This window comes from Oryctolagus cuniculus, chromosome 1, assembly GCF_964237555.1.
Source record: "Oryctolagus cuniculus chromosome 1, mOryCun1.1, whole genome shotgun sequence".
In the NCBI taxonomy this organism is placed as follows: Eukaryota; Metazoa; Chordata; class Mammalia; order Lagomorpha; family Leporidae; genus Oryctolagus; species Oryctolagus cuniculus.
The window spans coordinates 105,949,976-105,976,232 of record NC_091432.1 but is presented as its reverse complement, the minus strand read 5'-3'; the positions used below and the strand labels follow the sequence as shown (position 1 = coordinate 105,976,232).

Sequence of the window (26,257 nt, the reverse complement as noted above, 5' to 3'; positions counted from 1 at the left end):
AGTTAAATTCCATGGCTAAGACCTCGCTGTTCTAGAGAGTTCTTCAAACCATGGCACCCACCCACAAGTGGATTCTGATGAACATTTTCAAATAAAGCAGGATAGAAAGAATGAACGAGAAGATAGCAAACATCCAGGGAAGACGGGATCACCTGGAACCTTCGGCCTGGATCGGGAAATGTACTGCTTACCCTGGGTCGCGATTCCATCCAAGAACTCAAAGAAACAAGCTACAGGAGGGGCCCTCAAAAACTGAACTTAGAATTCCTGGGTGCAGGGGCCACCACACATCCATTCCCAAGCCTCTTACCACGGCTTCAGAACAGGATCATCGTGGCAGGTTTTGGGGATTTGGACAGGACATTCCAGCAGTGCCCGAGACGCTGCCTCCTTAGGCAGGACACACCCAGCTCCAAGGTGAGCAGCTCTGTAATCAGCATTAGGACCGAAGGGGACAGAGCACTTAACCCTCGGCTAACAGGCTGCACGCCTGAGCAGCAGCCCATGTAGACGCTGACTGGACGTCAGCCCAGACAGCAGCATCCGCAAACGATGCCGAGTGAGGGGTTTCTACCCCAGCGCCCTGCTCCCAGAAGGGCACCCAGCTGGGGCTTGGCCACCTAGAGCCCTGGGGTGATGCTTTGTAGGTGCCTCAGCTGCTCTGCTGCCCATCGACCTCTCCACACATGCAAATGTGACCTGGGAATCACACAGCACCCTGCCACAGATTTCTAAGTTCTGCAGCCTCCTTCCTCAGGAGCTCTTATCCCTCTAAATAATGAATTTCTCAGCCCTAATTAATGCAAGGAACGGGATGATATACATTTCTCTGTTGCCTTAAGTTACAGCCAGTCGGACACTTTGAGGGAAGAACAGCCTCTTGCTAAAGGGTCAGATAAGCTAAAATCAATATAAGCCACCACCTCCGAATCTTTTAAATCACACTTTGCCTCCCGACCGTCCCTGAGCCAGACCCCTACGTGGGGCAGCCTCCAGGCCAGGAAATGACCAGTCAAGCTGATGGTGGGAGAGAGATCCTCCCCAACAGCCATGAAGAAGGGACCTAACTTGGGCATCCTGTCCCAGAAGGAGGAAGGAGGTACTCAGAGGGCATGTTAAAAGAAGCAGAACATTTTTTTTTTAAAGACTTTATTTATTTATTTGACAGGCAGAGTTATAGACAGTGAGAGAGAGACAGAGAGAAAGGTCTTCACTCCCCAAATGGCTGCAATGGCCGGCGCGCTGCACCGATCCAAAGCCAGGAGCCAGGTGCTTCTTCCTGGTCTCCCATGCGGGTGCAGGGCCCAAGCACTAGGGCCATCCTCCACTGCCCTCCCGGGCCACAGCAGAGAGCTGGATTGGAAGAGGAGCAACCGGGACAGAACTGGCGCCCATATGAGATGCTGGCACCGCAGGCAGAGGATTAACCTAGTGAGGCATGGCACCAGCCCAGAAGCATAACATCTTAAACAATGGAGGCGACAGCATGTTTCTTCTGTGTATTGGTCACAGGCACCTGCTTATGTCACTGATGTGAACGGACCAAACACCGACATAAAATTTACTAACTGTGAGCAGCTCTTTGGCCCAGCGGTAAGGCACCGGGTAACATGCCTGCATCCCACATCTGAACGCCTGGGCTCGAGTCCCAGCTCTACTTCTGATTCCAGCTGCCCACGAATGCACACCTTAGAAGGCAGCAGGTGACAACTCAGCCTGTCAGGTCCCGGCCACCCACATGGGAGACCGGGACGAAGCTCTTGGCTCCTGGCCTGGGCCTGGCCCAGCCCTGGCTGTTGCGGATGAGAGCTCACTCTGTTTCTCCAACAAATAAATCATTAACTAATGAATGTTTTTAAAGAAACGACAAACCTGTATCTGGAGAGAGCTATGAGGACGGTGACAAGGACTGAAATAAGGCTGAAGGGAGCCAGCACTCACTGCAGGGCTTATGCAGGGTGCTCTAGAAATGGAAAGAGCTGCCCTGCAGGGGGTCCAGGGAGAGGCAGGGCAGCACAGCACCGAGCACAGGGCAGCCATACCAAGCAACACCAAGAGCCAGGGTGCTGCCTTCTGTCGTCCCCCACAGGTCAGAGGCACAGGGAGTGGGGTCCCCGCTCGCCTGGGCAGGCTGCTGGGTGGCTGTGGAAGCAAGAAGACAAACCAAGGGCAATCTGTTTTCTCCCGCTGCTCCCTGGAAGCAGCCACTGGGCTACCAGGAAAGTTGGTAAGGCTTCTCAAGTCCCCAGAACCAGGAGGGGCTGTCTCCACCACCTGTTAGACTCGAACTGCCATCTCAGAACTGGGTGTTATTTTGTTTGGAGTGAGAGTAGTAGGTGCCAAGCGTGACTGTCCCCCTTTCAGCTTCTCTTTAAAAAAAAAAAAAAAAGAGAGAGAAAGAGAGAGAGAAACAAAACAAGCAAAGGCCCAGAGCCCAAGGCCACGCTGTGCTGTAGGCGGCCTACACGAGCTTCCTTTATCCAACCACAAAAAGGCATCAGTGGGGCCAGCGAGGGGCCCTGGAACGGCATTTCCAAGCCCAGCGGCTCCTGCGTTGAGGTTAGCAGTTACCCAGGGGCCAGGACCCGCCGGGCAAACAGCCTGTGGCCCTCATTACACAACGCCTGGCCTTATCTCCCCGAGCCACTGTCGGTTGCAGCCATTGCGTAGAGCTACAACCACAGGCGCACTGGCCCGCGGGAGATAGCTGTGTCTACCCCTATCCGGTGCGGACGGTTAGCCTGAAGGCACACTCCGTGCTTCTATTAAAAGCAAGTCAGAGACCCAGTAACAGTCCAGCGGCCCAGCTCCCCGGATCTCCACCCACCAAGGACAGGAGGCTTGCGTCCGCCCGTTTGGTGTCATTTCATCAATCTTGGTAGCATGCCAGGTACGAGATGTGGGTCTCTCAACTCCTTCCCACACTGCCTCTTGAAGGCAGGAGGGGAGCAGGGGCAGCTGGATGTACAGCCTGGATGTGGCCTCCGTGAGGACACCTCTGGCCACGTCACTCTGGGTCTCAGATGCCACTGAAGCACCCAGCTGGGCAGGTGAAGTCCAAAACTGGACAACACTTAGGTTGGTGGAGCAATGACATTGTTCAAGGCGCTGTGCAGAGCAGGTTACCCACGAGGGGACTTCAGAAAGTTCATCAAACAATGCAGTGAGAAGTCTGAGTCCATTTCAGTGGCAAAAAACATCTTGAAATTTTTGAAACTGTTGTAGATCAGGGATTTTCAACAAGTCCATGGAAAAAACCACACATGGGTTTCAAAACTTTTTTTTTTTTTTTTTTTTTTGACAGGCAGAGTGGACAGTGAGAGAGAGAGACAGAGAGAAAGGTCTTCCTTTGCCGTTGGTTCACCCTCCAATGGCCACCGCGGCCGGCGCGCTGCGGCCGGCGCACCGCGCTGATCCGATGGCAGGAGCCAGGAGCCAGGTGCTTTTCCTGGTCTCCCATGGGGTGCAGGGCCCAAGCACCTGGCCATCCTCCACTGCACTCCCTGGCCACAGCAGAGGGCTGGCCTGGAAGAGGGGCAACCGGGACAGAATCCGGCGCCCTGACCGGGACTAGAACCCGGTGTGCCGGCGCCGCTAGGCGGAGGATTAGCCTAGTGAGCCGCGGCGCCGGCCTCAAAACATTTCTGCGCCCAAAGCAACATGCCTTTGGATTCCATGAGCTACTGAAGTGCCCTCATACAGTACTGAGACCCTCAGGCTGGCCCACTCATCCCGGGGACAGGGATGCCCCAGGTCTCCTGCTGCTTAGCCATCACGGTGAGGAGGCAGCTGCACTGGTCCTCAAGCTCGCTTCTCCCAAAGCCACTCCTCACTCTCTCCCTGGCTCTGACCACGCATAACACCCCTCCTTTCTGTGCCCATCTTCAAATTCTACTTATTCTTTACCGTATCACTCAAATGATACTTTGTCTATTACAATTTCCTGTGTAGCGATTTGCAGGACTGCTCAATAGAAAAGCCCCACAAGGGCAGGGCCATGTCTGCCTTGCTCCACACTGTATTCCCAGCACCCAACAGAGGGGAGATGTTCAAACATTCTAAAAATTAAACTGGGGCTGGTGTTCTGGGACAGTGTGCTAAGTTGCTGTTTATGACCCGGTATCCCAAATCAGAGTGTTGGCTCAAGCACTGTCTGGTTTGCTTCCGATCCAGCTCCCTGCTAATGTGCCCAGGAAGGCAGCAGACAATGGTGGAAGTATTTGGGCCCCTGCCACTCACATGGGAGACCTGGATGGAGTTCCAGGCTCCTGATTTGGCCTGGACCAGCCCTGACAGTTGCAGCCATTTAGGGAGTGAACCAATGGATAGAAGACCCAACTCACTCACTCCCCATCCCACACCTGTCTCTGTCTCCCTGTCACTTTGCCTTTCAAATTAATTAAAAATGAACTGCTCTGAAAATATATCTACCTTAGCCCTTCAACTTCCTACTCCCTATCATGGTCATCAACCTACATGGTATTTTAAGCATTTTTACTCCCCTATGTAAATAAGAAGCTCCTCAAAGACAAGCTACATGTCTTACTAATCTTCGTACCTCAAAATCCCCAGCACAGGGCACCACCTGTAAGCTCTAAGGACCTGATGTTCAAGGCTGTGTTCAGGCTGACAGCAGTGAGGGTAATAAGCAGCTAAAAGGCACAGGCACCTGGCCCCTCACCAGGGTCTGAAACTGCTCTCCCATCACTCTAGGCCTACCTCATGCTCCATGGAAGTAGGGACCAGACCTGCGTAATTGGGTTGGGGTTGGTTTGTTAAAGAGGAATTAAAGCAAGCGGGGGGGGGGGGGGGGGGGGGCGGGGGAGCCAGCACTGTAGCACAGAGGGTTAAGCCGCTTGCCTGCAATGCTGGCATCTCGCATGGGCAACAGTTCAAGTCCCGGCTGTTCCTCTTCACATCCAGCTCCCTGCTAATGTGTTTGGGAAAGCAGTGAAAGATGGCCTGAATCCTTGGGCTCCTGTACACTTGTGGGAGACCCAGATTAGAATTCCAGGCTGCTGGCTTCATCCTGGCCCAGTCTTGGCCACTGAGGCCATTTAGGGAATGAACCAAATATCCATATCTCTCTCTCTTTCTCCCCTCCTCTCTCTGTAACTCTTCCTTTCAAATAACTAATAAATCTTTTTTAAAAAATTTTCTTAAAGAATAAAGTAGGCTGGAAGGAGAGATCTAGGATCGGGTCTTAGTTTGGCCAAAAGCTTTCTCTGTGACCTCGGCCACATCACAGAACCTCTCTGAACTGCCACTTACTCCTCCCCCTACTTGAGCACATTGAAATACATAACTTTGAGGGCCACACCAGCTCTCGCGTTCCATGATTCCTGCTCACACTCACCAAACAGGTGGACAGCTTGGGTGGCCAAGAGGCAGCCCAGGGACAGGCCCCAGATACCCACTCTGCACTATTCCTCAATACTCCAAAAATAAACAAACAAACTTGATCTAGTGAATAAGCCAATTCTCCCGTTAGCAAGAACGAGAAACATGATGTGAACCTGAATCAGAAATAAAGGAACAGGAGAAAGCAAATACTAGAATGGATTTTCAATAAACAACTTCCCTCTGGTTAAGCCTGGAATTTTTCCCCATATATGTGTACTTTCACAGATCCAGTTTCGAAGTGTTCAAATTAGCACGACCTGGCCTTAAATACTGTGCAAAACACATAGTAAGCATTTTGCTTTTATTTATGTCATCAATGGTTTCAATGGGAATGACTCATCCTGCCTCTTTAACACTCTGTTCTAATATGGTTTACTATAAATAATGCACAGGGAGAAAGAGAGGCTGTGCACAGGGCCCCTGCACAGCCAGGTCGCAGCACAGCCAGGCACGGCAGACAATCCCAAGGTGAATCGCTGCCCAGCTGATGGACAAGTGACGCTTCAACGGAGAGGAAAAATCAGCGTCCTCTATCCACTCTCCAAGTGTTCAGGGCAGGTAACCTTGTCAGGAAAAGCGGCTAGCACATGTGCCAGGGACCAGGCCAGCACTGGAAGACATGAGCTTTTCGAACCATCCAGAGCCTTCCAAAGAGGCAGGGTCAGGATTCACACTCAGGCCACTGGGCCTCTCATGCCTACTGCCTTGGGGCGTGCGGGTCAGAACTCAATCAATTCTTTCCAACTCTAAGCAACATCTCCTGGTGATGGGCCAGGGTCTTTAACTGAAGTGCCTCCTAGGGACCCAAACTCACAGGAGGCCAAGCCACAAACGCAGCAGCATCACAGCAACAGGAGACAGGAGTTGTCCCTGGCCCAGGAAATCCAACGAGTTCCCCCACTGCAATTCCAGCCAGAGCAGCTGTCCACTCCCACCTAAAAGGTGAAGCCAGCATTCAGCCAGGGCTGAGCTGACCTGCCCTCCCCATACACTCCTTCCAGAATCTGCCTTCTGAGCTGTCATCCCACGGCACTTATCACTCACCATATCCACCAGATTTGCCACTGAAGTATCTGGGTCGTTTCCAAAAGCCAAACCCACCCTCCTGAAAGACCAGGCCAAAGAATGCAGCACAGGCTTTGGAAAGGATTCCAAAAGATTTCCAAACTTTAGGGCTATGGCAGCCTCCCGGGACTAAGTGATCTTATTCGATCTGAGGATTCTATAGGACAACGGTAGCACCTTGCACATGGAGACCTTTACATGCACAATGCACATGTGTTAGTCTCCTATTCCAGCTGCTGGCTACCAGCATAGAGTGAGTACAGTCATCAACTGCACGGGGTCCAGAACAAAACATCACACTGCTCCTTTCCCAGTTTCTCCCCTAGGCCAAAACAAGACTTCTAAGGGCTGAGCTCTACAGCTCAATAGCACGGCGTTTACCCAGTGCCTTCGCCGCACCAGGCACTTTACACATATTGTATCCTCATAACCATGGACAAAGTGGTCCTATTTTAAGAACAAGGAAACGGGAGCTCAGAGAAGCCAAGCAACTTGCCCAAGACACATGGTAAATTCAGGAGTCTGGGGGCTGGCACTGTGGCGCAGCAGGTTAAGCTGCCGTCTGTGTCCTCAGTGTCAGCATCCCATTTGGGCGCCAGTTTGAGTCCCGGCTGCTCCACTTCCGATCCAGCTCCTTGCTAATGCACCTAGGAAAGCAGCAGAAGATGGCCCAAGTGCTTGGGTCCCTGCACCCATGTAGGAGACCCTGAAGAAGCTCCTGGCTTCAGCCCAGCCTAGCCCTGGCTGTTGTGGCCACTTGGGAAGTGAAGCAGCAGATGGAAGATCTCTGAATCTCCCTCTCTCTCTGTAATTCTGACTTTCAGATAAGTAAACAAAAAAAATCTTTTAAAAAAATTTTAGCAGTCTGAGTTTTCGCCTAGCATGCTTCACTCTGAAGCCTGGGTCCCTCCCATCACTCCACCCTGCCCCTAGCAAACACCACTTCGATCACTCCCAGGGAGTCTCTTTCTGGAGTGAGGACCCCCCCACCCCACCCCAATTCCTGGGCTGTATTTCACTATCTTCAACTTCTCGTGGACTTTGCGCTTAGCAGCTTCAACTTCCCGTAAGGCTGAACCAGCAGATACTCCCTGCTCTACAGAGCTCGCTCCATGACCTGCAAACACGACAAGGACCTAAAACAAAGCTATCAGCCAGGTCCCCAGCTTTAGCAGCCCGTCCAGACCCTTTTGTTTGATTCTCAGACAGCTTATTGACTAAGCTGATGGGGTCAGAAGTTTTCACCCCGAAGTGGCAAATTCAGGACAGCTAGAAAATTTCACCCATTGAAGAATTAGCATTTGCACAGTTTTGGTAACACCAATGACTTACCAGCCAACAGCTTGGAGGGGTGAGAGAGGGTTGAGGACAAAGAGATAGGAGCTAAAGAAGCGAAGATCTGTACAAAGTGGGGCACAGGCGACTCACTCAGAGACGCAGCGTCCACACAACAAGGGAGGAAGGCAGGTGAGGGCAGGAAGCTGATAAACCGTAGGACTGATGCAGCTGCCATGCTGGACAAGATACCCGTTTGCTGCCACCACGCTCTTTCCCACGTCTGCACCCCAATCGGAGAGAGGGTCCTATGGCCCCACCTGGCCCCTCCTTCTCATCACACCACCCCTCACCCTGACCCCACAGTTTATCTTTGCATATTGGAAAAACTGGCATTTATCAAGTCATCTACTCCTAAGATTGTTAAACAGACTCCAGGGGTTATCAGTGGAGCTGATATAGGAAGATAAACAGCAACCTCTTATGCAAATAGCACTAAGAATGTAGGACTGGCCACAGGGCAAAAGCAGAGTTTAGGAGAACAAGAATCTTAACACTTCTCCTCCATTGCAACACTGGAGACCAGGGCTTGGAGAAGAGGCCCGGCTGGGCTTTTTCCGCCTCTCCTGCAGGGAGGGGCGGGTACGCCCCAGGTCCTCCTGCAAAGAACAGAGGGGCATCACAGCCGACAAACGCAAGCCCTCTCCATGGCCACCAGCCTCTCCTCCTCCTCCTCGCAAGAGCCATTTCGTTTTCCTGGGACATCAGACCCCACTGGAATGCCCTGGGTTAGGGTTGAGGAGGGGGAAGACTAACTGACAGGGAAAGATGCTCTCCGAGGTGGGAGTGGGATTCAGAGGGGGAAATAACACCTCCAGGGGAGACCAGGCATTGTGGGTGCAGAGCTGCACCCACGTGACCAAATGCCCTGTGGATCTGCCTTTGCAGGGGAAAAGCATCAGCCAGCAGCCAGGTGGCACCTCTTGGAGACTTCTCAGTATTCGCAAGGCAAACTCCCACCGGGAACCAAGAGGTGAGTGGCTCCGAGTGACAAAAGAATTGCCCTCGGAGGGACCCAGCGAGCTGCCTCTCACACCCGGCTGCAGGCCAGGCAGGGGAAAATGGGAGCAGCATGACAGAGTCCAGGGCTGGCCAGAATGAAAGCCTGAATGGAATAGGCTAATTTACACAGGAAGTAAGCACTTACCAGACCCTTCATCTCAACACACAAAACCCTCGGCCATATCTGGAAGCAATTACATCCAGTTAACATGATCTGCTTGCCACTAAAATTAACTGCAAACAGAAATATTTTTCACTTTTGCAACAAGGGATGCCAAGGTTTGGCCTGTTCTCCCCCCACCCCCAGCCACTGAATTCTGGCTGCTGGGGAATATTTAGCAGCTACTCAGCTCAAAAAAACAAAAACCACTCTTGTAGCTGTCAGGCCACAGAAAGTAAAATAGAGGATAATTATGAATGGGGGGGGGGGGTTGAAATGGGGGGGAAGGGAGGGGGAGAGGCGCAATGAGAACCACTGTGTTGGGAACGGAGGGACAGGGGTCTGCCTCCCTCCCAAGTCCAACGCGGTTGTCCACACTTCCCAGTGCCCCTCTACAGACGCCTTCCAGACCGCTTTCACCTGCTCTGGGGCTCCAAGCACAAGCTACTTCCCCGGCGAGGCAGGCACCATGGAGCCACGTTCAGGACCAGGGGAAGCCCAAGAGGAGATGCATCCTGGCCCCCCACGAGTGTGTGTACCTGGGAATAAGCCTGTGTCCCAACCTCCGGGTCCAGCAGCCTGCCCTGGCCCACTGCTCTCGTCCTGCCTCTTTGCACCTGGGCCCGCCATCAGATAAGCGTGCATTTGTATTTGTATTTTCCGTGAACTGCTGTCAACGATGCCGTAAATGCCAGAGACAGATGGACAGACTTGTTTTAAAGTTCCTGAGCAGGCGGCGGCGGTGGTGCGTCCCACCCCTTGCCCCACGGGCCCCTCTTTTCTGGGTGACTGTGGCACATTGTCCACTCTGAAAGTGCAGTTCACTCCTTTGTCACCAGGAGCCTTTCACACGCAGCAGCCGTCGCAAAAGTCACGCGTGCCTCTGCCAGACAACTCACAGCAGCCATCTCGGACAAGTGCCTCCAGAGCGCGGGCTGGCGTGCTGTGCCAGGCGACACCCGCTTTCAGAAGCGTTACTGGCCGGGGGAAGCGGCGAGGAGCAACCACAGCAGCTTCTCTTCAAGGATTCTGGGTGCCAATCGGGGGGAAATGGTCTCAACGCATGACAAGGAAAGAGAATGACGAAGCCTCTCTCTTTGAAAAACAACATTTTACATAGGAGAAAAAAAATCAAAAGGCGATCCAAAACAGCATGGAAAACGCCTGTTAGGAAAAAAAACCCCGCGTGCACTTTGTGACACCAAAATAAACTTCCCTCTTCATTCCACTTCCCACGGACTTTCAAATATACAACAGGAGGCCGCCCCTAAGGCTACAGCAAACGGCTGTGATCCAGGTGCTGTTAACCTCATCTCACAGGTGAGGAAGGCGGGGGGTGGGGGCAGTGGTTAGGAATCCCGATGGTCATACAGCTTTTAGGGGGCAGATTCAGTTCCAGGTACAACGTTCTCCATCTCCCCCACCACCCCATAACCGACAACTGAAGGAACCCAGCTATGATGGGGATGCAAAAAAAAAAAAAAAAAAGCCCACCACCTCCCCAGAAACAGCCCCTGTCAGCGTGTGGGGGTCTCTCCTTCCCCCGACTACACACACACACACACACACACACACACACAGCTCTGCCACCATGCAGCTGTCCAGGCATGGAAACGGTTAAGTCGCCCGCACCGCATAAATCAAAAGTTCAAGGCTGCAACATACCACAATGATTCCCTCTTTACCTATGACAAGAACCAGAGAGGGGCTGCAATCCCAAGCATCCTGCGCGGGGTCTCCCAGCCCGCACGGGTTACGCGGCCAGGGTCAGGGCCGCGGCCCTTTAGCGGCAACATTCATTTCCTGAACAGGACAGGTTCTCCTGGCCATAAAGCTAATAAGAACTTCCTCGCACGGCCAGCTCTGGCTGACGGGCTACTTGTCACTGGCCACGCAGGAGGAGAGCCCTGGTTCCCATTAGCGGGTTATGATGCCAGGTGCTACTAATAAGGTACATCGGCAAGAAACAAGAGCTGCCTCTCCAACTCTGGAAGTAATCAGGCCTCCTGGGCTTCGGGGCTGGGGAGGGGCCTCGGTCCACGAGAGGGGCGGAGCAGACCCCAGCAGCCTCTAACTCGCCGAGCAGCTGAAATAAATAAATGCCCAGCAATCCGTCCGCATTTCCCCCAGCTCCCATAAAGGGCTCCCCCAAATTAACACTAATAATGCTTCCCCCAGCACGCGGGGCCTGCCGGCTCACCCCAAGGGCCATTACGGTCGGCCACATCTGCTTCTCACTACGCCAGGGAGAGTTGTGCCAACAGGCCTAATGGCATTAAGATCCCAACGCTCGGCTAATCCGCTTAGAGAGCAGGGCCGGCCGAGGGTGGCAGGGGCTAGGGGTCCCAAGAGAAGGGAGAAGGAGCCGGTCCCTGACGCACGCATTATCTCATTCCATCCATTTGTTCTACGAGCTGCACTGAGATATGGGGCTGGCTTCGGGTCACAGGGAAGAGGGGACCCATTCTGAGGGCACTAGGGTGAAGTCATTTGCTGTCCCCAATTCGGCGCTAGCATCAGACCCGCGTCCGGGCCACCCCGTCCAGCCACGGTGCCTCTGCACTGCCACCTGCCCCCTGCACAGCCAGAGGCTGGGGGGTGCGGCCATCCTGTTTCTGGCAGGCCTGGAGGTGGTGGCCTGTGCACGTGCACACGCCTTCACTTCTGACTTCACAGCAATCACAATGGCGCTAGGAGGGGAGAATCTAAAACCAGATCAGCCGGCCTAGAACTTCTCCTTTCCATTAGATAGCTGTGGCCCACACTTCTAATAGCTTCCTTGGTAATGACCCACTGCTTTTAGGAAGTTCCCTCTCTTATCTAACTTGGCTCCAGCCTGCTGCAAAGTTGTACACAATCTGTTCCCAATCGAGTGTCCAGGACACAGTGGAAAGTGAGCTGGGAGTTTAGAATGCAGCAGGTTTGTGTGAGGTTTTAGCCAGTTTCTGGGCTGACAATAAAGCACGGGTCCCTTGCAGCTGCAGATAAGCCTCACGGAGGCAAAACACGGCCCCAGCCTTTCCAGACTGAGCCGGCATAATAAGGACAGTGGGGCTTTTAAGGGGAAACAGTAGAAAGGGGGATTTCTGATTATGCTGGCATGAAATTAACAGCATGGGATTTTTATTTTTGTCGGCGGGTTTCTTTTTCTCTTCCTTTTCCTCTTTTTTCGAGTCAGCATAAAAGGCCTCTATCACTAGAAGCTGGTCTCTCCGTGGTGCTAAGAGACGGCGGATGACGTAGAACTCCTTGGACCCACGAGGCCCGGGCTCTCAGGGACCTGAACCCTTTGCAGTAAATGGCATCCCCGCTGCCCACTCCCAAGCCACCGGAGGAAGCCAGGAGGCTATGGGCACGTCCACTCACCTCTCGTGCTTCCCTTGGCCCATCCATGACGTGAGACTCATACCTACCACCCAGGGCAGGTGGAAGGTTTAAGGAGATACTAGAAACTCACTCAACACAGAACCCAACACGTGGGGCAGGTGTTGCAATGCGGCTGGTTAAGCTGCCGCTTCAAACATGGGCATCCCATATAGGCGCCAGTTCAAGTCCCAGCCTCTCCACTTCCAATCCAACTCCCTGCTAATGCACCTGAAAAGGCAGCGAAGGATGGCCCAAGTGCTTGGGTCCCTGCCACCCACATGAGAGACCCGGATGCAGTTCCCAGCTCCTGGCTTCAGCCTGGCCCAGCACCTACTGTTGCAGCCATTTGTGGAGTGAACCAGCAGATGGAAGATCTTTCTCTCTCTGCCTCTCCTTGTCACCCTCCCTTTCAAATAAATAAAATAAATCTGCAAAAAATAAACAAGACGACCCTGAAATATATCAAGCACTCGTAATAAAGTTGCTGCATTCACAGTCAGAAGCGTCGCAAAGGAAGGCGCTCTGGACCGCCCAGCCCCAAGGCTTCCCTCAGCAAGTAGGTGCTCATGCCTGGCCTCTGCGGCCACCACGGTGACACACACGCAGGCAACAGGACGCTGTGTGGCTGAGCCGCCTCGGCATTTGGAGCTGACGACAGCGGCGCGCTGCCCAGCTAAATTTAAACAAGGACAGGAATGACTCACCAGGCCCTCGGGTCAATGGGACAAAGAGTACCCTGGCCACCACGCTGCAAGAAGAGATGAGCTTCTGGGGACAGACACAGGTACACGGTGCGTCTCAGCCCCGGGCCAGGCCGCCCACGGCAGCAGTGGCACAGCGCGACGCTGCACAGGTGCCTCAGTGGGACCCACTTCCCGACCACGTCGGCGATGAACACACCCCAGCGCCAGCCGGGGCACACTGCCTAATGCACAGGAGAGAGCCTTCCTGTCACTCCTCCTGACAACCCAGCCAGTAGATACCGTCAGGTTGCCCGTTTTACACATGAGTGTGCGGGCACAGAGAGGTTAACTCACAAAGCCTCAGTCACACAGCTGGTGACCAGTGAAGGTGGGATTCTGGCCCTGGCAAAAACGCTCACGTGTGTAAGGTGTAGGGTCAGAGGCTGGGGTCGGGGAGAGTGTGGTCCATTTTCCTTTTTTCTACCAAAAGAAAGGTCATGGAGTCAGGGCTCCCATCCATGCAACACAGCAGAACTTGGTTAAGAAAACCTTCCATTATCATGGAAAATTTGAGACCCTTTCAAGGGCAAAGTGAGGCAGGCCTGTGTTCACTTAGCAAGACTTAGACTTTGGCCTTTAGTCAGTCTTGTTTTAAAGTCATTCATTCAAAAAAAATTATCGGAAATGTTTTTCTCTTAGATTAGCAAGAAATGAAAACTCTGTGAACCCAGTTTGTTTGTATCAGTTCAGGATAATCACTATTTTAAAGATTCATGATAGCTTTCCTGGAACAAGCTGGAGTAAAAGGTGCCGCTAAGCTCTAACTCCCACACCCCTACCCCGGCTCCCCGCACCCCCCAATCTGGCAATCGGCAGCTCAGTCCAACAGAGACAGCGAATTAAAACGGGACGTCTCGCTGAGATGAAAGAGCAGGCAACCATCCTTCATTGGAAATAAAAGAAATCGTCTTCAAAAGTTCCCAGAGTGCCATCTAGACCCCAGAGGGCTCCTAACCCTCAGCAGGATGAAGTACTAGAAAGTGCGCTCAGAGCACGCAGAATCCAATCAGGCTGACCCCCTGTTTAGCTGGCCAAACTGCCAATCCAGATGCCAAAACAGAGCAAAATCCAATTAGCCAAAAAGACTTCATGAGGATATGAGTGTATGCACAAGGAGCCAAAGAAACTTTTTTAAGAGCTCAACGATCCAGAAAGAGTTCGCCGGTTTTGTAAATGAAGATGTTCAAGCTTAGGGAGAAAAAGGTACCGGCAATGGTGACAGAGCTAAGAAATGGAGAGCAGGGCGTGGCGCCCTGGCCTCCACAGCACCCGGGCACGCCACTCACGCCTTCTGCCACCTTGCTGTCTGTTCAACCACGGACCGCTCCAAAGACCCGATTTTCAGGAACCCAAGAAGTGACAACCTTAAGCCATTCATCATCCCACAAAGATACTTCCTGGAAATGGAAATGGATTCAGAAAGGATTTGGGCAAATCTGTGAATGACAGAGGAGCCATAAATAGCCATGAGGACAAGCTGGTGCACACCTGACCTTTCGCACTGACGTCAAGGAGGACGGCTGCAGCCTCCCATGGCCACAGCTTGGGCTTGGTGTTGGCATCCAAAGACTAGGTCAGATGGATCCTACCCAGAACGGCAATGCCCATGTTCTTATATGGCCTGGTGCACAGTGCCCAGGACTGTGAATTAGAAGGCAAGCCGGGCGCCTGGCTGTATCCATTTATAGCCACGAGGCCACTGGCAGGTCACCTACCTGCTCCAATCTCAGTGTCCGTATCTGCAAAGTGGTGCCAATAAAAGACCCATGATCCCTCACCCAAAACCCTTGGGTGCTTCAGAAATCAGAAACATTCAGCTTTTAGAAAGGCGCTGTGGTGCCTGTGGTGTGTAACAGCCCCAGAGTCTAGGGCAGCACTCTGTAATCAAACACATTAATATTTTTGTAGCAAAACATATGAATATTCAAAATAAGCAGGATAAATATAGCCTCCCATCAGATCAGACTTTTTGCTGCTAGATGAGTGTGCTGCAAACTTGCACAAAACCTTTTAGCTTTCAGAGCTTTCCAGACTTCATAATCACAGGTGGGATCAGGGGCCTATACCCACTGAGGGAGGGCTGTGAGGCAGGGAGAGAGAAACTCATTCAAGGTGCTTTGCAAAGAAGAAAGTGCTGCAATGGATGAAGGGCAGCTAAGGCAGCTGCTCTTGCTATCATTATTCCACCGCAGGCCCTCTCTGGACAGAACCTGGTTTGACATCACAGGGTCCCAGCACAAAGAAGAGAACCAAGAGTTCCAGGCAGTCTCCAAGTAGCCGAAAGCAGCATTAACAACCCTTTCCATGGTCAACCACCAAGAGCCGAGCAGCTGGCCATCTGATGAGAGACCAAGGCAAAGGGCCAGCAGGAACTTGGACACCTCATGCACCCTAGAGCCAGCCCCAAAGAAGTCTCCAGAAGGGACTGAATCCTGAGTCCAGGGAGCTCATGAGACCATTCCTGGTGGCTCCTGGGTATTTCTCAAGACCCAGGCAACCAGTTCTGACTGTGTCCGGGCAGGATGCACGCCACGCCGATCCCAGGGCTGGCCTGTTGAAGATCCAGAGCCCACTCTGATTCTGCAGCACTACATTCAGAAACCCATGAGGACCAGACTGTATGAGCCTAGGAGGAGACCGAGAGCTAGAAATGAGGAGTGTGTTCCCTGTGCGCTTATCACTTATCACACAGGCACATAACCTGAGGGTAAGCTGTACTTGGGTCCTTCAACCATACCCAGACAGGCCTAATGCAGAACTGCTCCTACCTTTTGAGAGTGACAGAAAAGACAGAGCAAGCGAAGAGACTGAGCCTAGAGGAGGTGAGTCGAGTCTTCCAAAGCCTGATACCACCCTCCCTCAGACACCATACCCTGCCCTGGGGGAGACTTGGGGGTCCAGAGCTTGCTCCTGCCTCTGCTCGGAGACCATGGTTGATCTCTCAGGTCTTCTCACTGTTCCGCCTTCCTTCTGATTGCTTTGCTTTAGGTCAAGGTAAGTAAGCCCTGTCGTATTTACCCAGACAGCATCCTTGTCTGAGCTCCCCATCAGTCGGTGACTCAATCTGACATTGCTTTTACATCTCTCCATCTGCTGCAAAGACCACAATGCACCGTTTCACCAAGCTTCCCTCTAACTATCTGCCGAGCCAACAGGTGCTCCCCCTCGCTCCACACCAGTCTGGGACCAAGTCACAGGGCAAGCTCTGGACGGGGGACCCCACAACACATAATTAATCCCCCACTTGCCTCCCCTTCTCCTCCCCAAGCTCTTCTGCTCTCCCAACAAGAAAGGCAAGAACTGCTGGGGACTGAATCTTTACCAGCACTCTAGCCTACTGGCTTCAAAAGCAGATAAAGTAAACCCTGTAGCCCGCCCTTTCACCATGTCATCACTGTTAATACTTCCAGCCAATTCCATGGCTTCCTAGCACCAAAATCTCCCACTTGGATATGTTTTTGTCTTGCCTTTGTGTTTGCACTGGTAGCAGTGATGTGTTTTCTTCCACCAGACGGAGCACTTCTCAGGCTGCTGATGGGGGAGGCAAGAGCAGAGAACAGGGGGAAATAGGGAAGCAGCACGTTAGTCCTGGGGCCCTGAGGGCCAGAGAGAGAGGAAAAGACCTTCCCCAAAGTGCACGGAGCCGGGAGGTAAGAGGCTGCCATTCAAAGCAAAGGTCGAGTGCACACAGGAGTATGGTCTCCCCTCCTTGGTTTCCTCTGACCCCTGCAGCTGTCCACAGAAGGCGCTACCCCAGTGCTAGCCACTTAGGCTGCAGCGGCTGACTCGGCCCCTTGGTCAAAAGCACATTCTCCCTGCCAGCAGCCCTCGGCGGGACACTGAGAAGTCCAGATCCTGCCTCCCACTATCGCACACTCGCAGGAGCAGGGCTGATGCCTGCACCACCTCACAGGCCACATGACCCCTTGGAAGGCAGCTCCTGAACTCAGAGCCACGGAGGATGCTGCAGAAACAAGACCCAAACAAGGTGAAGGGACTGAAGGGCTCTGTTCACCTTCGCCGTGACCGTGAGCCAGTCCAGCCCCAGAGGTTTCTGTGTCTCGCTTCATCCATTCAGCACCAACCCTGATGACCAGCTCCATTTTTAGCCAAGAGTAACACCAGGCTCGGCATGCTGAGAACGGTCAGGGTCACAAGCTCTCACCACCTGACGCGGCTAACTCCGCCACCCAGGCTCTCTGGAAAGGAACAGCAGTCACCCCTCCACCTCCCCTGGGAGGAGCGAGGGCCCCACCAGAGGGGAGTGACGTCTTTTGTGTCCGTCTCGGGAGTAGGAAAGAAACTGAGATGCAACAAGAGCTGGGGGAAAACCTGACGTTCCATCATCACCCACTTCTCAGCACACGGCTGCCAGAATCCGCCCCGGAGAGGCCAACTACCCTATGTGGTCAAGTCCAGGAGGGGTTTCCTGCAGAGGAAAAAGTGTGAGCTCCAACCAACCCAGCCTCAGTCTGCTTCCGAGCGGTACCCATGCAAGGAAGACACACCTCAGTGGCAGTTTCTTCACGCCCACCAGGGAAAAAAAAGGGGGAGGGGGGCTGCATTTAGGTCAGCAGTACTATTTTCCACCCAGGAGAGTCTCATAGCATCCAAGCAGGTTCTGGGGAGGGCAAGCGGCTCAGCTCCCAGAAGCCCCACCACCACCCTCACTTCGCACCCCCGCACCTGAAGCAGCACAGAGGCATGGGGAGGGGGGCAGTGAGCAGGGTCCACGCAAGACCAGCCACACAGCATGGAGAGGTGAGCCGTGGGGGCAACAGAAACTAGGCTTCTTACCCCCGTCCTGGGACCCAGGGACTGGAGGGTAAGATGACAGGCACATGACTCATCACGAAAACCTTCTCCCGAGTTACTCCACTTCTCAGGAGCAATCCTCAAAAGCCTGTTCCGTAGGCAGGATCTGCTTCAAGACTGGATGACTCCAAGATTCAGCAAAGCACAAGGGGCTGAGGACCTGACTTCAAATCCAGCCCTGCCTCTATCGACGTAACCCTGCAAAGTGGACTTTACGTCCGAGTCTTAGCATCTCGCCTTGCAAAAGAAGAGCCCTGCCTACCTACAGGGCTAGTGGGACAAAACTGCAGCTTTACCTGACGTGCTCTGTCGCAAACCGAGCCTGTCCTAACAGCTCTGCGAATGGTTACTTCAGAGAGAAGCAAGCAGAAGCCCAAGGAAAGCCAATGCCGGCAGCATTTAACTCTGGGTGAGCACAGCTGGGACAGGAGTTAACACTTCACAGGTGGCAAGGCCCAGACTTTTATACCCACCCAGAATTTAAATCAACCCCCCCCCAAATGTGACTGCAGGAAGAGAAAATAAGAAGGGACAAGGAATGTCAGGATGCACATTCCTGAGAACGACACACGGCACCTGCAGCGGCTACTCCTGCGGCCTCTGCAGCTTCTGGCCCCTCCCATGCTGCAGACAGCACCAGGCTGCCATTTTAGGAGAGGAACCCAGTACCTGAACCTGGTAACCAGATCCAGGCCACAGGGGGCCTCAGCCTGAACCACACCTTCCCGCCACCCCTGTCCATCACTGCAGGTCCAAGAGGATGGACCAGGCTACAGAAGAAACAAATGGGACCCCAAAAGCAAAAACAGATAGAAGGGCCTAGTCACACCCTGGGCCTGTGAGTTCCCTGATGCTTTGGGAAGACCACCTGACCCCTCACCACGCTGTGAATGGTATGCCCCATCCCCCCAGGACTTTGGAAGAAGTATGTTTTTTAAAAAATATATATAAATAGCAAGGAAGAGAAGGGAGCTAGGCCCCCAGCCCTGGAAGCAGCCAGGGTGGAAGGCAAGCTGTGAGGGCTGCACGTCCAGCAGCAGGTGCGAGACTGCACCAGGGCCTACCTGTGCTGCTCCACAGCCTCGTTGTCAGGGAGCTCGACCCCACACACGCTACACTGCTCGCCCATGCTCCGGCTCTCCGACTTCATGCCCACCGCCAGCTCGCCCAGCTTGCTGAAAAGCTCCCTCTGAATGAAGCCCTGGGGCAGCAGACCCCCGTAGGTGCTGAAGTCCATGGAGACGGCCAGCGCAGGCTGCACATGGAGCCCAGAGGTCACCGACGCCGGCATGCTCAACACGGCGTCAGCCTTGTGGTTGGGCAACACCGAGTAGATGCCCAGGCGCTTCTCCGCAGGGGCTGCTGGGTGCTCCAGGCGGCCCGGGGGGCCTTGGCCAGCCTCAGCCGGGGGTGGCAGCTGCTCGGCGCTCTCCTCCCGCCCGTAGTGCAGCTCCCTGGCACTGGTGATGACGCTGCTGCGAGTTGGGGTCCCAGGGCCCTCTTTGCTCCTTTCCTCAACTTTGTCCCCCAGTCCTCCCGAGACACTGGATTCGACTGGCCCAGGGCTGTCCTGGCCAGGTACCTCGTCTACCTGCATCATCTCCGTCTTCACCTCGGCCACGCCAGGGTGCCGGCCACCCCCAGCCAATGTCGGCTCCTCGGGTCCCGCAGGTGGCTGAAGCGTCCCCTGCAGGAGAGACTGTCCTATGGTCATCAGACTGTCCACGGCAGCTTTGGTGGGACTCATGGCTGAAAGCCCAAACGAGGTGGAGACGGAAGGGCTCTGGTCCACCAGGGGCCCAGCGAGGCTCTGTCCAGCCACACTGGCGTACCCACTCTCCTCGCTGGAATGCTTCGAGATGAAGATGTTCTTGAGGCACCGAGCCTTGCGGTCCTCTTCCTCCTCAGCCCCGCCGTCAGCCATCGTGGCCTCCGTGTCGTTGTCATCTGAGGCCTGGATGGTCTCCAAGATCTTCAGGCACTGCTCCTCCAGGTACTCGATCTCCAGGATCTCGGCCGCATAGAGCAGGTCGTCCAGGTCCTCCGCCTTGGCCTGCAGCGTGGCCGTGTAGGCATACTCCAGAATCTGCTGGAAGGTCTTTGGCGAGAGGAAGTCCAGAGTATAGTGCTGGCTGTTGCGGTGGAAGAGGATCTCAAACATCTTGCTGGTGCAGGCCAGCACCGTCCGGTGGGCGTGGAACTCCTGGCTGTCCACCATGATGACAACATCGCACAGCGTCCCAGCCAGCCGCATCTGGTTGGCCTTGCACAGCAGCCCCGTGGGGTGGCTGGGGTTCTGCAGCTGGATCATGCCCATCTTCGTCAGATCCATGGCGCTGCCCTCGGCTCAGGCATGAGGCTCCCCTTCCGTCTGTGCTCTGCGTGGCGGGGCAGGGTAGGTTTCCTGGGCCGATGCAGGAGACTGAGAGAGAGAAGAGGGGAAGAGGCAAGAAAGGATGAGAGAACAAGAGGCAGACAGGCTAGTATCTCCAGCAGGAATAATGCAAACCCTGCATCATGTCCCGGCTCACCCAAGCCCATAGCAAGAAGGAGTTTCCCCAGAATCTCCGAATCTGCCCGTGCAGGCCCAGGGACGATGAGAGTGAGGAGAAGGTTCCTGCACAGCACATGCCTACTCTGCTGCTCTATGGCATCTGTTGAATGAAACTGCAAATTACAGTGAAGTCCTCTGAGCCTGCTCCTAAGCAAGGCCAACATTCATCACGAGGAGGTGCCCAAGCACTTTCTTAAAATGCATTAAGACTTAGATCCTCTCCTTTAGTCAGTGTAGGCATGCAGCTTCACCCTCCGCCTCCTGTAACCTCACCTCCGATACAATGCCTTTTTTAAACCCTGCCCCACTCTGGCAGCCCCAGGAACCAAGCAAAAGTGCAATGAGGGACTGGCAGGCTGCAGTTGTGGCCCACAGACACCTCCAGGCTATGGGCTGTCCTCCCCGAGCCCGCCCTCTCACCATTGGCTGTTACCTTCCCGGGCCTCTGTCCCCTGCTCCAGGCTGCCCCCGGCCCTGAGCTCCTTCTAGGCTCACAGCAACACTCATGTAACCTGCACACACTCACTTGGGTCACTTCCATCCACAGCGACCTTAAAGTGACAGCATATGGAGCCCCCAATCTGGACTCTGTGTCACTGTGTGCCCGCCAGCCAAGAGGGACAGCATTAACTCAAGAGCCCACACTCACCCTCCTGTCCACAAGTGCTCAGGGACAGGAACGGCAAAAATCTGAAGGCCAATGGGCCAGGCAGTTACAAAGAGTAATCATAAGAAAGGGCTTTCCAACAGCCAGCGGTGCCCAGGCTGGGCTGGGCGTGGCCTCCAAGTCTCCCAGAGGCTCCCAGGAGTTGGCAAGTCCTGTGACCAGGAGCAGCAACTGATGCTGGCCAGTCTCAGAGGTGCTGCAAGTGACACTGGCACCAGCATCCATGGTGTGAGGACAGGGCTGGGAGACAAAGGTCTCTCCCAGAGCCTGGTCGGGACTCCGCACCCCGTTCAAGGAGTACCAGGAAGCCTTGGCCGGCCAGGCCCCTCCCAACTTCTCCCTGGCTGCAGATATCGCAGCAGTGCGTGACGGCGGCGAGCAGAGCCCGCGCGCCTCACTCCTCAAACACTGCTCCTCACCACGCCCAAAAGCAGCCCTACTGGCTCCTAAGGCACCTAGCTCAAGCAGAAAGAAAGGGTTAACGGGGTTGGCTGGTCAAGACACTTTAGCTGCCCAGCCCAGGGTGGGGACCGTGGCCACAGAGAGTGGGACGGCCATCCACGCACGCCTCGCTGCCCTGTGCTTTCCTGCAGACCCGGGAGTTGCAGGAAAACAGGAGGAGGCAACCGAAGAGAATGGAAGTGCCCCTTTCCTCCAAACCAACCCTGTAGCTCCAGAGGGAGACCACGGTGCCCTGGGTCAGTCGTCCCCCCGCCTGACCCGCCGCTCGGCGCCCTCGATGCGGCCGGCGCAGGCTGCGGCTCCACTCCCGCGGCTCGGGGGAAAGCCAGCACTCAGCCGCCCGAGCTGCGGGCACCGAGCACGCGCGCACACGCCCCGAGCTCCCAGAGACCCCCGCCGAGACTTGGAGACGAGTTCGGCAAACTTGGGGAAGCAACTTTTCCTGGGGAGTCAGCCGCCTGAAAGGAAAGAAGCCGAGCTAGGGAGAGGGAAAACGAAAGAGAGCAGGCGAAAGGCGACGAGTCCGGCGGGCTGGGAGACGGACCCGGCCCGCCGCGAAGGGGCAGCACAAAAGCCCTGCAGCGACTCGTGCGAGAAGGGGAGATAAGGGGATCTCCGGGCTCCCCCGGCTCCGACCCAGGGCCGTGACCCCCGGGGAGCAATGAGCAAGGTTCCCGGTTTCGGGCCAGCGGCAGCAGCCGCCGGGCGTGCCGGGCCCGGGGACGTGGCGAGCGACCCGGGGAGGCGGCGAGCTAGCCGGTGCGGAGCGCGTCTGTGCGTTTCAGTGGGTCGCAGGCCGGCAGGATCTGCGCGTTTAGGGCGCGTGCGGGAGTGCGCCAGGGGCTGCGAGAGCCGGCCGCTGGCGCGCCGTGGTGGCAAAGGCATCCCGCACGCATCAGGTGCAGAGCCGGGGCGCCCACCGAGCGCGGCCGGGAGCGCACGGCGAGCTCCGGCGCCACGGCCAATCCTGCCGAGAGCCGAGGAGGGCCCGGAGCACTGGCGCCCCTCGGAGCTTCTCTCCCTCTCCACCCTACCCCCCCCAAAAAATGGGGGATCAAGTCCAATCAAGAAAGAAGGGCCCACTAGGATTTTTCAAAGAGAAAACAAAATCCAAACGTGTCCCAATCCTGCTCGCCTCGGCCCCAGATCCACTCGCCAGCCCCTCTCAGTCTAGCTTCCCAGCCGGCCGGCAAATAAACAAATAAATAAGCCACAAGCCTCGCTCACGCCCGCGCAGCCGTCCGCATACATATGAGCCCCCACCGGCCCCTGGCTGTATAAAGCCTCGCGATCCCCGACCCTATGCTCGCGCCCCAGCTCCCCGCCTCTCACCCGGACCGTGCCCTGCGGAGGAAAGGCTGGGGAGGCAGCTGCGCCCAAGCTGACAGCCGGGGCTCCCCTCTTGGAGCTGACCCCAACCGGTGGCGGCGGCGGCTGCAGCGCAGGAAAGGAACACGCGGGATGAAATAAGGTCCAAGCGCAGCGGCCGAGTGGCCCGAGCGGACGCGCCACCCCCCCGACCTCTCCGGCCCCGGGGCGCCCGGGCGCGCGGCGCTGGCTGGGCGGTGCGCCCCTCCCCGGGCCCCCACTCACCGCTGCCGAGCCGGGCGCCGTGGGGTGGGCGTGCGGGCCTGCCGGGGGGTGTGTGCCTGCGTCGGGGAGGGGTGTTGCTGGAGGAACTGTTGCTCTCGGGTTCACGGCGGCAGCGGCGGCATCGCCCGGCAGTTCGCAGTACCCGCTCTCATCGCCCTCAACTCCTGTGTGCTGTGAGGTTAGCAAATCACCACCGGCTGCGGCGCCTCCGCCGCGTCTCACGTCAACGCCGAGCCCCCTCCCCTGCGAGGCCCCGGCGCCTCTCCATCTTTAGTGCTGGCGGCCGAGCCCGGCTCCCTGCCCACAGCTGCCCCCTCCTCCCCCTCCCGCGCTGTCCCCGGGCTCAGCCCGCCCACCCCCCGCGCCGGCCCAGCCCGTGCGCGCTCCCCGCCCCACCCGCTCTGCCTGCGCGGCGCTCGGCGCCCCGGGCTTCGCCTGACACCTAGCTGCTGCTGGGGCGCCGCGGCCGCCGCGCTCCGGCCCAGCCGGGAGCACGCCAGGGCCGGTGATGGGGAGGCCGGGCGGGGGCTCGCAACGCTCCGTGCGGGCCCTGGGGGGCCAGGGGCAGCTCCCACCTCACTCGCAGCTTTTTCATTGCCACTGGGCGCGGATTTGTTTCTCCCACTCCGGCGCTCCAAGCGCGGGGTTTTGTGCTGGGCTCCAGCGTTTGCCCCCTAGCCTTTCACTTTTTCTCCCGCTTTGCGCCCGCCTCTCAGGACCCCTGTTTGCCAAAGTGCCCAGCCCACGCCCAAGCGCCTTCAGCCCCTCGGACCCCGCGCGCCGCCGGGCATGAGCATCTGGGGGCAAGAAGTCTCGGGGCGCAGAGCCAGCGGGTTCTACTGAACTAGGTGCCAGGGGTTCCCGAGGATGTGCTGTCCATGGGGGCGCCCCGTTTTGGCAGCCGCGGTCACTGGAGGCTGAGGTCGAGACCGGAGAGAAACTTTTTCTTCTTCGGCTCAGTCCCTCTACCCCCTAGACGGACTGCTCAGCGCAGTCTTCGGGGCCGGTGGCAGCTTGGAAACGCTCGAGACCGCCCTGCAGGGCGTCCTCCTCCCGGGCTCCCTAGCCCCCCCCCCCCCCATTACCCCTCCGCACGCACTCCGGAGGGCAGAGTTCGCACCGCTAACCCCCGGGAGCAGCCACCGTAGGAAACCGGCCTTCCCCGAGCTGCGGAAAGCTCCCTTCCCCCTCTTTTTTATGGAGCCAGCCGGAGGCGCGGGGCAAAAGGTGGGAAGCGCTCTTCCCAGCGCCGTGCAGGCCTCCGGCTGGAGTCCAGACGCTAGGAGGATGGGGGCGGCAAGAGCGCCATCCAGGGGTCTCAGTGCAGTCAGTCCGCGACGTCAGGCGGCTTTAGCAGCGCCAGGCGTCAGTCACTGAATCTGAGTGTTCCCTCCTTGCCTGGCGGGTGGGCCAAAGGTTTTCCGCAGAACTAGCGTGGAATCCCTGGCACTGGGCCGGCCCTAGAACTGTGATGTGATGGAAGGTAGCAGAAGCCGGACAGAGACAAAAAGGGGAAGACCTGGGGGCAGAGTTTGCATATTGGAACTGATCCGAACTCACAGAGCTGCCAATGGACAGGGCATTCATTCCACTCCTGCAAGCCTGGCTCCGGTCTCCTACTTGTAGGGAAAATGCCCCCACCAGCAGGAGTCTGAGACTGGAAGTACAGGAAAGGGACAGCCAGGTACGCCACACCGGCAAACTCACAGGGAGGGGAGAGTCAGCCCCAGGTGACTCATTTCACCATGATACAGTGAAAGGCAGCCCCTATTTAGAACCTAACTCTTTTCCTAGCTAAAATCTAGGGTCCAGAAAGAACTGAGGTGCAAGCAGATCAAGAATGGAGCGAACGGAAGGAGAGGAAGAAAGACTCACCTGGCACCAGCCAGAGAAGCTGACGAATCATTCACTTGTTGAGCTTCTGCCTAGATGGTGCTGGCTGGAGGTTGCTGCCCAGCTGTCCGCAGCCACCCACTCTCTCCTCCCCAGGGCAGTACAGAAGCACACCATTAACCCCTGAACCTAATCTCCTATTAATCCTCAAATCAGAGAATCTCTGGAAACGATAGAAGAGAAAGAACATTCCCTCCCTGGCCCCTGCCTCTCCCACCCCTCCACCCCATGCCATAGTCACTCTACGTGAAATTCTCCCTTGCTTCATAAACTCTGCCCATTAAAAAGCCCAGCCCTTGTTAGGAAGTGTTAAAGAGAGATTAATGCCTGAATTTAAGAGGTGGAGAAGGTAACAAAAAAAAGGAAGAAGGCAGGCAAGGCAGTGGGCTGCGTGCCAGCGTTGGGCTCCAAGCATTTCCACTTAGCGCTGAAGGCTGGCTGCGAGGCAGTTTGATAAGGTTTATTGGGCCCAGATAAAGCAGCAGCAGCTCCCCCACCAGAACTGGCACCATTTATAGCCAGAGCGATGTCCTTGGGTCCTGGGAAAGCTGATGAGAATCCCCAGTTCAGAGATTTCATGTGGCAGTACCTAAAAACAAACAGGATGGAAAATTGCAGGAGAAGACTTCTCTCTCTCTTTCCCCACCCCCACTACCCCCTTGTCTCTCTGTCGTGTATTTCATATATTGGCAGTGATTTTGTCGTTGCTTCTTGAAGGTGAGGGATGCTGGGACAACAGCACTCCTGTGTAGCAGACCTCAGTGCTAGGGGAAGGCCTGCTGGAGTCAGGAATGGATGAACTGGCCCTTGGGTGAAACCCCCTTGCTAAATCTTACTGCCTCCTCCCCCTTTGTCCTTGTACCGCTCAACAACGGCGGCCTACCAGAATTCATGGAATGGGAACCCGTGTGAGGCCTAAAAGACCACTGGGGAAGAAGACAGTAGGAATGATTCATTCTCGCACCGACATGAATCAACACACCACCTGTGTTGTTGTATTTAATTACTGAACCCTCTTGATTGAGGTACTATTGATACGAGTGAGGAAAGATTATGACCTGGGTTCTTTGTCTCACAAGGAAGAATTTCCAAGCAGATAAGGCGAAGAGAAAAGCGAAATGTATTTAAAAGCAAGTTTAATTTAAGTCAGAGACCTGGCAACACACCTCTCCAAGAGAGGCAAAATCCAAAGGGGCTGG

The 26,257-nt window shown here is 55.6% G+C and overlaps 1 protein-coding gene across 3 annotated transcripts in view; it reads right to left on the bottom strand.

The window, feature by feature from the left end:
* The window catches only part of ZBTB16 (zinc finger and BTB domain containing 16), a 186,826-nt gene extending 163,333 nt beyond the window's left edge, over nt 1-23,493 (bottom strand). Inside the window, exons 1-2 of one of the 3 annotated variants that reach the window (XM_002708425.5) lie at nt 23,166-23,493; nt 18,954-20,311 (exon numbers count right to left, since the gene is read on the bottom strand). In XM_002708425.5, coding sequence (XP_002708471.1) covers nt 18,954-20,221 — 1,268 coding nt within the window. In that variant the 5' untranslated portion in view covers nt 20,222-20,311; nt 23,166-23,493. Of the gene's footprint in view, nt 1-18,953; nt 20,312-21,092; nt 22,211-22,904; nt 23,106-23,165 lie in introns of those variants that run through there. The other 2 variants (XM_017343233.3, XM_051819548.2) reach the window with 2 other exon arrangements.
* Between the last annotated feature and the right edge of the window lie 2,764 nt (nt 23,494-26,257).